Below are 13,111 nucleotides of genomic sequence, written 5' to 3' on the forward strand. Positions count from 1 at the left end.
CTTTATGTACACACTTTCCCCCACCCCGCTACTCCACACACACCAAACTAGACTAGTCTACCTCTGATAATGATATCTAATCAGCATAGGTCTTTTCCTCCTCTACTGGTTGACAATTGTTCTGACAATGCTTCTACTTACTATTTTAGTCCTCCTTTAGTTCACCAGTCAGCCATCATTTGATAGTCAGTGCCTTTGTCTCATGACATGACTAGCTCACTAGTAGATTCATGATAAGCTCAGTTTTGGTATCTGGGAAGTGAATGCTTTCATCTGAGAGCAATAAACTACATTTTGTCACTAGATAATGGCCTCTCAGATGGCTATAATGTTTTTCTTTTTTTTCTTTTTGTTTTTTGAGATGGAGTCTTGCTGTCACACAGGCTGGAGTGCAGTGTCGCGATCTTAGTTCACTGCAACCTCCGCCTCCTGGGTTCAAGCAAATTCTCCTGCCTCAGCCTCCCGAGTAGCTGGGATTACAGACACCTGCTACCAAACCCGGCTAATTTTTGTATTTTTAATAGAGATGGGGTTTCACCATATTGGCTAGGCTGGTCTCGAACTCCTGACCTTGTGATCCACCTGCCTCGGCCTCCCAAAGTGCTGGGATTACAGGCGTGAGCCACTGCGCCTGGCCTATGTTTTTCTTTACAGCCTCCATCATGTCACACTACAGAATCCAACTCCTGGGCTCAAGTGATCCTCCGACCTCAGCCTCTGGAGTAGTTGGGACTGCAGGCATGTGCCACTGTGCCTGGCTTCCAAACTTCTTTTTTTTGAGACAGGTTTTCACTTTCTCTCTCAGGCTGGAATGCAGTGGCATGATCATGACTTACTGCAGCATGGGCCACCTGGGCTCAGGTGATCTTCCTACCTCAGCCTCCCAGTAGCTGGGACAACAGGAGCATGCCACCAGGCCCGGCTAATTTTGAAATTTTTTTTCGTAGATAAGGGGTTTCACCATGTTGCCCAGGCTGGTCTCTAACACCTGGACTCAACTGATCCACCCTCCTTAACCTCCCAAAGTGCTAGGATTACAGGCACTAGCTGTGACACCCAGCCGAAAAGATTCTTCCAAATATGTGTATTTGCCCATAAAGTACAGACATATGCTACCATCATTAGCTTAACTCAAATCAAAATATACACTTAGAGAGAAGTTCAATTCTCAATAACAGTGGATGTAGCCCGGGCACGGGGACTCACGCCTGTAATCCCAGCAGTTTGGGAGGCCGAGGGGGGAGGGTGGATCATTTGAGGTCAGGAGTTCGAGACCAGTCTGGCCAACATGGCGAAACCTCGTTTCTACTTAAAATACAAAAATTAGCCAGGCGTGTTGGTACATGCCTGTAATCCCAGCTATTTGGGAGGCTGAGGCAGGTGAATTGCTTGAACCTGGAAGGTGGAGGTTGCAGTGAGTTGAGATTGTGCCACTGTACCCCAGCCTGGGCGACAAAGCAAGACTCCATCTCAAAAAACAACAGTAAAAAAAACAGTGGATGTAAATTTACATTTCAAGTAGCCTTGATTTTTTTGTTTCTAGTCAAAATTTGGTTGAATTTATTTGATTGGTATTTTACTTTTGAAAAGTGGCTGTCAAAGATTTGATACTGGGCCGGGCATGGTGGCTCACGCCTGTAATCCCAGCACTTGGGGAGACCGAGGTGGGCGGATCACAAGGTCAGGAGTTTGAGACCAGCCTGGCCAACATGGTAAAACTCCTGCCTCTACTAAAAATCCGAAAAAAAAAAAGCAAGATTTGATACTGAAGAGTCAGTTCTAACATTTTCTTCTTGTTCTCCTGTGCTTTCTTTGCCAAGGACTCTTAAGAGTCATTTGTCTGTTTTATGAGGGTTAGTTTAATTAAATTTAGATAACATAATCAGTAAGTCCATTTAGCTGAATCCAGAAACTACAATAAGTCATATGTTGTCAGGGGCTGATTGGGTGGGCCCACCACTGCCAACCCCTAGGAATGGGGCAACTCCCATTTACCCTGAAGACATCTCCTATGCTGTTCTAGGCCAAAGCACCATTCCATGTATTGAGGGCACAGCCATTCACTCTATATAAAATAGTAGCTGACCGTAATGCCTTTTAGATTAAAATCAAACGTAAATATATTTCCTAATACTTTCTTTTACTGCATCCCAAATAGATTGTCTGGCGCTATTCTTGGAGTACCCAAACCCCTGGGATACATGGGAGAAATTACTGGTCCAGAGAACAATTTCTCACATAGGCAAGGATGTTTCCATTTTAAAAAACCTGCTCATTTCAGTTGCTCAGCCATTTTATAGAAAGTGAAATGACTTTGAAATGAATTGTCTTTATAGAGATCCATAATTTGCAAGCAAAATCCCCACTCTGTGACATGTTCTAAGCAACAGCTGTGAGAATTTCAAACGTGCACTATGCTTTTAACAGTTCAACTGTTGCCAAGGGAAATTGAATTGGCTTCAAAATCTTCCTTGGTTTTAATTCTGCATTTACCCTCAATCAAAGATTGAAGAAACAAGTCCTTGGGTGGGACACTGAACTTTCATGAAGACTGTACAGGATATTGAGATATGGAAATTTAAGGTTCTTGAGGGTAGGAACTAGACTGCTGGTATTCTATAGTTCATACTTAGTGGTAATGAACTTTATCACGGCAAACGTGGGCACTCGCCATAACAGTGGCCAATCATCTGGAGTCAGTAGGGGGAGCCTGCTTCCATCTAAGAGTCATCTTTTCGTTTTCCATTTCAGTTCAAAGCAGGAATATTTTTATCTTTCATGGCACAAAATTATTTTTCCACTCAAGAGCCATTTCTGGGAGTGTGCAAAGAAAATTTCAAAACTCTAGTGTTTAACAACACAAACAGGAGAAATGCAAATGCATTTTTCGTTGTCACTTGTACATATGGTACATATAGTTTTTATCTATATATAGCTCTATTCCCTAAACGTATCGAAAAGATGATATAATGCTGAGGGAAAAAACTAGGCTACAGATCGACACACATTATTAATATAAAAAGAAAAACTACTAAAAGGAAGTATGCAAATACTGTAGTTGGTTATCTCTGAGTTGAGAAAATATGAATGTTAAATTTTTATTGTTCCCTCCCCTCTCCATTTTCTAAGTTTTGAACAACTGGTACTCTGACGTTTGTAGCTAGCATTAATAATTTCTTTCTTTTTTCCTCTCAAAAAATGTAGGTAGGATGCATTCAAATACGTTAATCCAGGAATATTATCTGGAAATGTACCATTTGGCCGTTTGCATTCACCAAGCGTACAAACACATCTCCAAATATCACTTGTTCTAGATAGATTTAAGTAGGCTTCTCCATTAACTCTTTCGAGTCCAACTTGCCAATTAAAATCTCGAAACTCCTAGTTTGGAGCTGGGTCTTTCCGAGCTCTGAGCAGTCGGCTGACGGGGGGGGGGGGGGAGGATTTTCTGAATGAACACACTGCAAACTGTGGCGACAGCGTTTTCCCACCTGCATTAACTAAACAAGCGTTGGCCTCAACGCTCCAGGGGTCTGATATTCAAAACAGACGTTCAAGAAAAAGGAGACGAGGTGAGAGAATTCGAAGGTTCAGCGGAGAGCGACTGCTGGGGGTTTCAAGGGACCCATTTACACAACCAGTGGCGCACCGGCGCGGGCCGGAGGTCTTATTCCTGTCTACGCATCGCAGGGTCCCGTCCAGAGTGGGGCTCCTCTAAGCCCTGAGGGGCCACACTAGCTGCAGGGCGGGATCAAGGCTCGGGGGATCTCCCATCCTTAGCCGACCCATGCCCTTGGAACCCTCTGGTCCAAGACGACTGCCGCCAAAGCCTCCGCACAGCACGGAAAGCCAGCCAGCTGATCTGCTAGTCTTACACCTCCCGGAATTTAACAGCTCCTCTCAGGCCCAGCGGCTTCCCACTTCAGCCTGCCCTACCGCTGGGCGGAAGCGGCGGCCGCACAGCCAGAGATCGCGGCTGCATCCGGGTCCCTCACGCTTCGGCCCAATCCTCGACCTCCTCTCTTCCCACTCTCCTGTTTCTCCGCCCTCCTGCCGCCAATCCCTGATCATGTCTCAACCGAACGTGCTGTCAGGGGAGTGAAGGCGGATACTGGCCAATGAGGCCTCGCTTCCCGTTTGAAGTCTCCAGTGGGCGGGCGCCGGAGGCGGGCGCTGCTGGCCAGAAGGTTCGGTTGCGCGTGTGCCATGGACTCAGCCGCCCGGTGATATTGACAATAGGAGAGAGAAAGGGGCATTGACGGGGACCCACCGTGGGTAGCGAAAGGTGGCTCTGGCAGCGGTGGCTCCAGCTCCTGCGGCTCCTCCTCCTTCTCCTGTCCCCTTCTCTTGCTGCCGCTGCAGATCCAGTCTTCCTCCCTCCCTTCCCCCCCTCCCCACGTCGTCGCCGCCGCCGCCGCCGGGTCCGGGGCAACTAGCTGAGGCGCCGCCCGCCAGGAATGTGAGCGAGGAGCCACCGGCGGAGCCGCAACGGGGTCGGTGCCGATTTGATGGGACGGGCCCGCGGGGGAGGATCGTGAGGCCGCCGCCGCCACCGGAACGCTGAGGTTCGGGTCCGGCCGTGAGGCCTAGAGGCTCCGCCGCCGCGGAACCGGAGGGACCCCGCACCGGACAGCCGTCGCCCCGGGCTCCCCGCAGCTTCCCGGACCTCCCCGTGCACGTCCCGGTCCCGCCGCCCGCCCCCGCTGCGGCCCCCTCGCCCGTCTCCCGCCCCTCCAAGCCACAGATCATCTTCGGATTCTTCCCCAGAAGCTTCAAGGTAACTTCGTCCCTCCAGCACCGCGGCTCGCCCGCTTCTCTTCTTCCTCCCGGTCCTCCTGGGGGACCTATGGGGCACCGGCCTTGGGAAGGCCTGGCCGGGCAGGCGAGGGGTGCGGTGGGGTGGGGTGCAGGAGCGGGAGCGCCCGTCCCACTTGTCTGATTTACCTACAAATGCTTCTGATGATACCTCTCATTCACTCTGCCCCCTCCCCCCTTTTTCTCCACCTTCTGGGATTGGAGGCGTTTTTTGCCCCCCTTTATCCACTGGCGGGGGCGGGGAATAAAGGGGGTTTGGTGTGAGGAGGATTCTCTAGCAGCTTATCTTCTCCAGGGCTTGGGGTGTGGGTTAGAAGCAAAGGGTGTATGTAAGCATCCCCACAGACAAACCTCTTCCTTGTCTTTCCCTACTTCCCCTTACCCGCTTTGGATTATCCTGAGGCATGGAAATGCCCTGTGCCTGCTGATTAGAGGATGATAAAGCTTCGGGCACCCTGGCCCAGGGCGAAACCTGTTTCCCTGGGCTTTGCACGGACCCGCTGTTACCTTACGTTCAGTTTTGCAATGCTTCAGGGTTGCGATCCTTGACACTTATTCTGGGCCTCGGGCATAAGGGGTAAATGATTTTTTAAAAAGCTACCTATATATCGTCTGTAGGGATGAGAGATGAGGGATAAAGAAGAGACAAAAAGAGCGATGGAGGAAGAGGATTTACTGAAATTTTGTAGTGTTAAGAGTTAGAATGAAGTCTAAATAATTCACATACCCGATTGGAAAATCAGCCCCTAAATTTACAACGTACAAATAAGATGTGGAGCTTTTGGCTGATGCAGTCATTTTGATATTTTAAAGTGATCTTAACATCTATAGTCATTCATAGTTTGTGATTCTGTTTTGAATCCATCACATTATATTAAGGCTAAATTAGGTGGATTTTTAAAAACTTTTTTTTTTTTTTTAAAACTTTTTTTTTTAAAGAAAACCAAAGAAGACTTCCAAATTCCAAACGTCAACATCATATATGTGTGTGTTTTTAAATATTTTTGTTATATTTTCATTGTCAAAATCCACGTAATCCAGGTAACTTTTTATTCTCACGTGTTCACGAAGAAATTCCCTTACTCTTTTATTTAGAAGTTAAAAACCGCTTGTCTTGTGTATTGGAATGACAGGTGAGTAATTGCATTTCAGCATTTCCCCCATATGCATTATTTCTATCCGAGTCTGCCATTAGTCTTGCATGGAACCTCAGTGCCATGGAAATGATGGCATCTGTTTAAATTGGTGAATGAAATTAAGCTTAACGCTTGTTACTTTCAGGAAATAGCCTTCATTTTAGTAACTCAAGAGGGTTAAACAATGCAAAAGTGCTGTTCGGTTCCATAAGTTTAATGGAATGAAAATTGGTATTTGATGATGAACTAAACTTCAAGGTCTAAACCTCAAGGGAACTCAACTTGGTTGTTTCAGTAGGCTGTGAATTTATGTTTTTAGTTCAACTTTGGTGCTTGATTTCCTCATAGTTTTTATTAAGCTTTAATAACGTAAGGTGGCTTCATTCAAAAAGAAGACTTCTTTGAAATGTTTTAATTATGCCTTTTATGTGTTTTGTTTAAAGTAATCTAGCCTGTCCTCATTTGCAGTGTGGTATAGTTTATCACAGCTTACATAGCACATCCCATTAAAAGTTATGCCTAGATAGTTTCAGTAGTAGTAAATTTCACCTTGCTCTGATACATTGGTATAGATTCTTGAAGTACACTAAGGGTTTTAACTCCAGAACCCATTCATAATATTAAATATCTTGGGAAAATGTATCGATGGAAGTTTTCCAGCCACAGAATAGCTCCAAAAATTACTTGAAGATGTGAAGAGCTTTGCAGTTAGAAAATGGGCAGGCAGCATAGATTTCTTTAAGCCTCAATGAATATCTTTAATGCTTATAATGGAGTGGCACAATACATTAGAGTTCTGATATTGTTTCCATGATACTTATATTATTTTCACCAAATTTTCATGTTTTCCCATTAACATATGACTTTTCTTTTTTTTTTTTTTTTGAGACGGAGTCTGGCTCTCTCGCCCAGGCTGGAGTGCAGTGGCCGGATCTCAGCTCACAGCAAGCTCCGCCTCCCGGGTTCACGCCATTCTCCTGCCTCCGCCTCCCAAGTAGCTGGGACTACAGGCGCCCGCCTCGTCGCCCGGCTAGTTTTTTTTTGTATTCTTTAGTAGAGACGGGGTTTCACCGTATTAGCCAGGATGGTCTCGATCTCCTGACCTTGTGATCCACCCGTCTCGGCCTCCCAAAGTGCTGGGATTACAGGCTTGAGCCACCGCGCCCGGCCTTCTTTTCTTTTCTTTTTTTTTTTTGGAGAAGGAGTTTTGCTGTTATTGCCCAGGCTGGAGTGCAATAGCGCACTCTCGGCTCACTGCAACCTCCGCCTCCTGGGTTCAAGTGATCCTCCTGCCTCAGCCTCCCAAGTAGCTGGGATTACAGGCATGCGCCACCACGCCTGGCTAATTTTTGTGTTTTTTTTGTTTGTTTGTTTTAGTAGAGATGGGGTTTCTCCATGTTGGTCAGGCTGGTCTCGAACTCCTGACCTGAGGTTATCTACCTGCCTTAGCCTCCCAAAGTGCTGGGATTACAGGTGTGAGCCACCGTGCCCGGCCTTTTTTTTTTTTTTTTGAGATGGAGTCCTGGTCTGTGGCCCAGGCTGGAGTGCAGTGGGGCCATCTCAGCTCACTGCAACCTCTGCCTCTTGGCTTCAAGCGGTTCTCCTGCCTCAGCCTCTCGAGTAGCTGAGATTACAGGTGCAAGCCATTGCACCTGGCTAATTTTTGTATTTTTAGTAGAAACAGGGTTTCACCATGTTGGCCAGGCTAGTCTCCAACTCCTGACCTCAAGTGATCTGCCCACCTCGGCCTCCCAAAGTGCTGGGATTACAGGTGTGAGCCACTGGGCCCAGCCCTTTTTTTTTTTTTTAATACAGAATCTCACTCTGTCACCCAGGCTGGAGTGCAATGGCAGGATCCTGGCCCACTGCAACCTCTGCCTCCCGGGTTCAAGCGATTCTTCCACCTCAGCCTCCCGAGTAGCTGGGATTACAGGCACCTGCCATCATGCCCAGCTAATTTTTGTAATTTTGTAGAGATGGGATTTCACCATGTTGGCCAGGTTGGTCTTGAACTCCTGATCTCAAGTGATCCACCCATCTCAGCCTCCCAGGGTGCTGGGATTACAGGCGTAAGCCATTGCACCTGGCCAAGATAAGACTTTTTTTAACTTTAGCACATATTCGCATTTTCATGAACATCGTATATGGGAATTTTAGAATTTGTGTAACTCACATGTATGCTTCCACCTTGGGAATGTATGGGTTTATGATACTTCTTTCTCTTCAGTAGGGATATGTCCTCAGCACCAACTACTCCTCCATCAGTGGATAAAGTAGACGGATTTTCTCGGAAGTCCGTCAGAAAAGCCAGACAGAAGAGGTCACAAAGTTCCTCACAGTTTAGGTCTCAAGGCAAGCCTATTGAGTTAACACCTCTGCCGCTGCTAAAAGGTAAGGCTCATGACCAGGTGATGCATTCATTCTTTTTCAATTGATCTTTCTACATCTATATATAATATCCTTTTTGTAGAGTTTTATATGTATTGCAAATTGAAGGGATGGGATACTTCACACACATTGAAGTTCCTAATGTGTTACCAGATATACCCACTCTCCTTTTTAAAGGGTCAATTTAGTCTGTCTTTGGGCAAGTTAAAAGAAACTTATTATCAGGAGAATATCTCACATTGATGAGTAGGTAAACTAAGTACTAGAAAAACTTTAAGATATCTGCGTTTGTGTTTTTCATTTTTTCTTCTGTTGACATTTAGGTGGATACATTTTATGCAATGACAACTGCAGATTATGCTGCTTTAGGAAGTAGACCCTAGTAGAGAAGATGGTACCATTCATTAATTTACATATAGAAAATGGTATTTGGAAGAATTCATTTTTAAAAATCAAGAAAAACATTGTCCATTTATAGTTGTTTACATGCACTCTTGTTTTCAGATAGTACAAGTAGAAAAGGTATATGATGATCATACTTGTTTAGTATGATCTTTTCTTTGAAATTTGTTCATTTTTTAATTTTTACTTTTATCTTTTGAGACAGAGTCTCCCTCTGTTGCGCAGGCTGGTTCACGGCAACCTCCACCTCCTGGGTTCAATTTATTTTCCTGCCTCAGCCTCCCGAGTAACTGGGAGCACAGGTGCCCACCACCATGTCCAGCTAATTTTTGTATTTTTAGTAGAGACAGGGTTTCACCAGGTTGGTCAGGCTGGTCTTGAACTCCTGACCCCAAGTGATCTGCCCTCCTTGACCTCCCAAAGTGCTGGGATTACAGTTGTGAGCCACTGCGCCTGGCCTGAAATTTGTTACAAACAAGTTTTTTGGTTTTTTTAAAATTTTCTTTTGAGATAGTCTCATGCTGTCACTCTGGCTAGAGTTCAGTGGGGACAGAGTGAAAGTGTAGGATGAGGCCGGGCATAGTGGCTCACGCCTGTAATCCCAGCACTTTGGGAGCCCGAGGCAGGTGGATCATGAAGTCAGGAGTTCGAGACCAGCCTGACCAACATGGTGAAACCCCATCTCTACTGAAAATACAAGAATTAGACAGGTGCGGTGGTGGGCACCTGTAATCCCAGCTACTCGGGAAGCTGAGGTTCAAGCTGCTTGAACTGGGAGGCGGAGGTTGCAGTGAGCCAAGATCGTGCCACTGCACTCTAGCCTAGGTGACAGAGCAAGACTCTGTCTCGGGAGAAAAAAAAAAAAAAAAAGAAAGTTCAGGTTGAGGCTCACTGTGGCCTCTACCTCCTAGGCTCAAGTGATCCTTCCTTTCCTGAGTAGCTGGGATCAACTTCCCAAGTAGCTGGGGCTGCAGGAGCATGCCACCACACCCAGCTAATTTTTCCGGTTTTTTGTAGAGATGGGGTTTTGCCATGTTGCATAAGCTGGTCTTGAATTGCCTTGGCCTTCCAGTGCCAGGATTGTAGGCGTGAGCCACCATGCTTGGCCAACATGTTTTTAATATGAAGAGGTTTTTCTAAATTAGGCATTTCAACTTTTGTTTGGGTATGTGGTTAGTTTTTGTCCCTTTTAATTTGCATCATGTTTGCTTCCTGTTCATGAACAAGTGTTGTTTGAAAAATATCAGAACATAGCTTTTATAGTGTGGAAACTATCAGAGTTTACCTTTGAAGGTGGATGTTTATGTGCTTAATACTGAAGAATGGGAGAAAGGGGATATGAACAACACAATGAGCTTTAGTGGCTTGGAGGAAACCAGGCAACCTAGTTTGCTAGTTCATTATTGCAGACTTATTTCTGTAACAGTTTGTGAATTCAGAAGGTATAAGAAAAACTGGAATGTAACCGGAAAAGATCCTCAAAATTTAGCTTAGGGTATTTCAAGCTTCTATTTTTTCCATATGAATACTTTTTTTTAGAAAGGGAGAGAGATTCATGAATAAGATTCCAATGTTTATACAAAATTTTTGGAAACTGAATACCGATTACTGTAAAGATGATTTATCTACCAGTCAGTAAAGATGAGCTCCTATGAACTTTGGGGGAGACAATTTTGACTAGAGATTTTGCTGGTAAAAATGAAAATAGTCATTATGAGGCTTTGGAAAGAAAATGAAGGAAACACTCTAGATTGAACTATGCTTGAAATACAAAGTTGGGAGACACTGATGTTTAGTAATTTATTTAATCTGAAGTAGATACGTAATAGCTGTTAACGTCTGTATCTGTGAAGGACTTCATTCTGAGGAAGCCAGTTAAACTTTTTTTTTAGGATTAGAAGGAATTTAAAAACTTACACTAATTTCTTGGATCTTATGGTAAACAAATAAATTAGGACTTCACTGATCACTCATAGTCAGGGTATTAGTTTTGTGGGTAGTGAAAAGCATGCATGAGAACAATTTGGACACATGCTTTTTTGTTTGTTGTTTTTTCTTTTTTTTTTTATTATACTTTAAGTTCTAGGGTACATGTGCACAATGGGCAGATTTGTTACATATGTATACATGTGCCAGGTTGGTGTGCTTCACCCATTAACTCGTCATTTACATTAGGTATATCTCCTAATGCTGTCCCTTCCCACTCCCCCTACCCCATGACAGGCCCCGGTGTGTAATGTTCCCCTTCCTGTGGACACATGCTTTAATGTCTTTTTTCTCAGTTTAAAAAATTATGGTAAGGTATACATAACATAAAATTTACCATTTTAACCATGTTTAAACGTGCATTAAGTACCTTGACATTGTCATGCAACCCTCCCTACCATCCATCTCCAGAACCTTTTCATCTTCCCCAACTGAAGCTCTGTACCTATTAAACACTCACTTCCTGTTTCCACGCCCCCAGCCCTTGGCAACCATCATTCTGTTTTTTGTCTCTAGGAATTTGACTACTCTAGGTACCTCCTGTAAGTGATGCCATGCAATATTTGTCTTTTTGTGACTGGCTTATTTCGCTTAGTCAAGTGTCTTCAGTGTTCATCTCTGTTGTAGCAGGTGTCGGAATTTCATTCTTTTTTGAAGGCTGAATAATTTCAGTGTCTAGACATACCGTATATTTTTTAATCCATTAATTCATTGATGGACTCTTGGGTTGCTTCCACCTTTAGGCTATTGTGACTAATGCTGCCGTGACCATGACATACAGATACCTGTTTAAGTTCTGGCTTTTATTTCTTTTGGGTATGTACCCAGAAGTGTAATTGCTGGATCATATGTTGAATTTTTTCAGGAATTGCCATACATATTGCCACAGCAACTGGACCATTTTTCATTCCCATTAACAATGCATGAGGGTTCCAGTTTTCTATATCCTCACCATCACTCATTTTCTGCTTTTTAATTTTTTGATAATAGTCATTATAATGGGTATGAAGTGGTATTTCAGTGTGATTTTGATTTGCATTTCCCTAATGATTAGTGATGTTGAGCATCTTTTCCTGTGCTAATTGGCCATTTCTATATCCTTTTCTCACTTTTAAAAGTGAAGTCTGCTAGTATTGCCAGTTTTCCAAGAACTCTGCTTTCCAAGAGTGTGATTTTTTGACCTTGTATATTTTGCCAGCATGAGAGAATTGGAGAGTAACAGGACTATATACTCACAAACCTAATTCCAGATTGACTAACAGTGATTGTTAGGTAGTAAGCACATTCTGGATAAATATTCTGGAAAGTATTCTATAAATTAAGTATCCATCTCTGTCTATAGAATAACATAAGGAAGTATAATCAGCAATAGACTTCAGTAATGTATATTTGCTCTTGATTTTTTAGGAAGTAATTTATGGAATATAAAGAAAATATAGGAGGAATTTCTTTTCTAGGATTTTATTTTTTTGGCCATTGCCTTAAGAGAAACCAGGATAAACACTATATGCATGCTAAAGGATAATTATTGATTTAATTTTCTGTGGTATTGCTTTGACTAAATTGGGTTAATTTTATTTGGGGTACAATATAAAATGTGGTTGAATTTTGTGAATTGTTTTAAATAATGAAGTAAAAGAGGTGTCCTTAAGGTCTTTAATTTCAGGGGAGTTTAAATACGATAATTATATAAACAGAATGATTATATAACTCGTCTTTTTAATATGTCATTTTTGAATGCTCACTCATTAATAACCACTTGTTTTGTGCATATGCATTATCAGATTGTCTATTATATGCATCAAAGTCTTTGACAGATTTATAAATACTGCATTAATTCTTAGCATTTTAAAGTCTGTTCGCTTGCAAAACTGCAACATAATGTGAAGGAAAAGTTTTTGTTTTGCTCTATTTCTTTTTTTTGAGACCAAGTTTTGCTCTTGTTGCCCAGGCTGGAGTACAGTGGTGCCATCTCAACTCACTGCAACCTCTGCCTCTGGGTTCAAGTGATTCTCTTGCCTCAGGCTCCTGAGTAGCTGGGATTACAGGTGCCCACCACCACACCCGGCTAATTTTTTTGTATTTTTAGTAAAGACGTGTTGGCCAGGCTGGTCTCAAACTCCTGATCTCGGATGATCCACCTGCCTTGGCCTCCCAACGTGCTGGCATGAGTCACTGCACCCAGCCTATTTTGCCCTATGTCTAATAGGTGGGGTTTTGAAATCTGTATCACTGATGTTATTTCCTGTAGAAAGCAACACCACCTGTAATTCTGTATAAATATACCTGGTTTTTTTTTCCGTATCTGTGTGTTAGGAAATTATAGGATGAACTTTGCAAAGATAGACATTTACATTTTGCCATCTTTGTATGCTTTTGTGAAA

General features: G+C 43.5%; 2 protein-coding genes across 5 annotated transcripts in view; one reads left to right on the top strand and one right to left on the bottom strand.

Moving 5' to 3' along the window:
- Positions 1–2,883: 2,883 nt before the first annotated feature.
- On the bottom strand, positions 2,884–4,775 carry LOC117069494 (glycine-rich protein DOT1-like). The gene has a single exon (XM_033187792.1). It carries the CDS (start codon positions 4,747–4,749, stop codon positions 4,213–4,215), a length of 537 nt encoding a protein of 178 aa, XP_033043683.1. The 5' UTR covers positions 4,750–4,775; the 3' UTR covers positions 2,884–4,212.
- PPP2R5E (protein phosphatase 2 regulatory subunit B'epsilon) overlaps positions 4,176–13,111 on the top strand; it is a 182,831-nt gene continuing 173,895 nt past the window's right edge. For 3 of the 4 annotated variants that reach the window (XR_004431566.1, XM_033187787.1, XM_033187789.1), the window contains exons 1-2: positions 4,176–4,777; positions 8,179–8,342. Coding sequence is in view for 3 of the 4 variants with exons in the window: in XM_033187787.1 (XP_033043678.1) it covers positions 8,186–8,342 (157 nt within the window). In the remaining variant the exon portion in view is untranslated. The remainder of the gene's footprint in view (positions 4,778–8,178; positions 8,343–13,111) is intronic. The other variant, XM_033187788.1, reaches the window with a different exon arrangement.

This window comes from Trachypithecus francoisi, unplaced genomic scaffold, assembly GCF_009764315.1.
Source record: "Trachypithecus francoisi isolate TF-2019V2 unplaced genomic scaffold, Tfra_2.0 Lachesis_group3, whole genome shotgun sequence".
Classification (NCBI taxonomy): Eukaryota; Metazoa; Chordata; class Mammalia; order Primates; family Cercopithecidae; genus Trachypithecus; species Trachypithecus francoisi.

Excerpts from the sequence above, each read along its gene's own strand:
- LOC117069494 (XM_033187792.1), bottom strand. The coding sequence starts at position 4,749 with ATGATCTGTGGCTTGGAGGGGCGGGAGACGGGCGAGGGGGCCGCAGCG.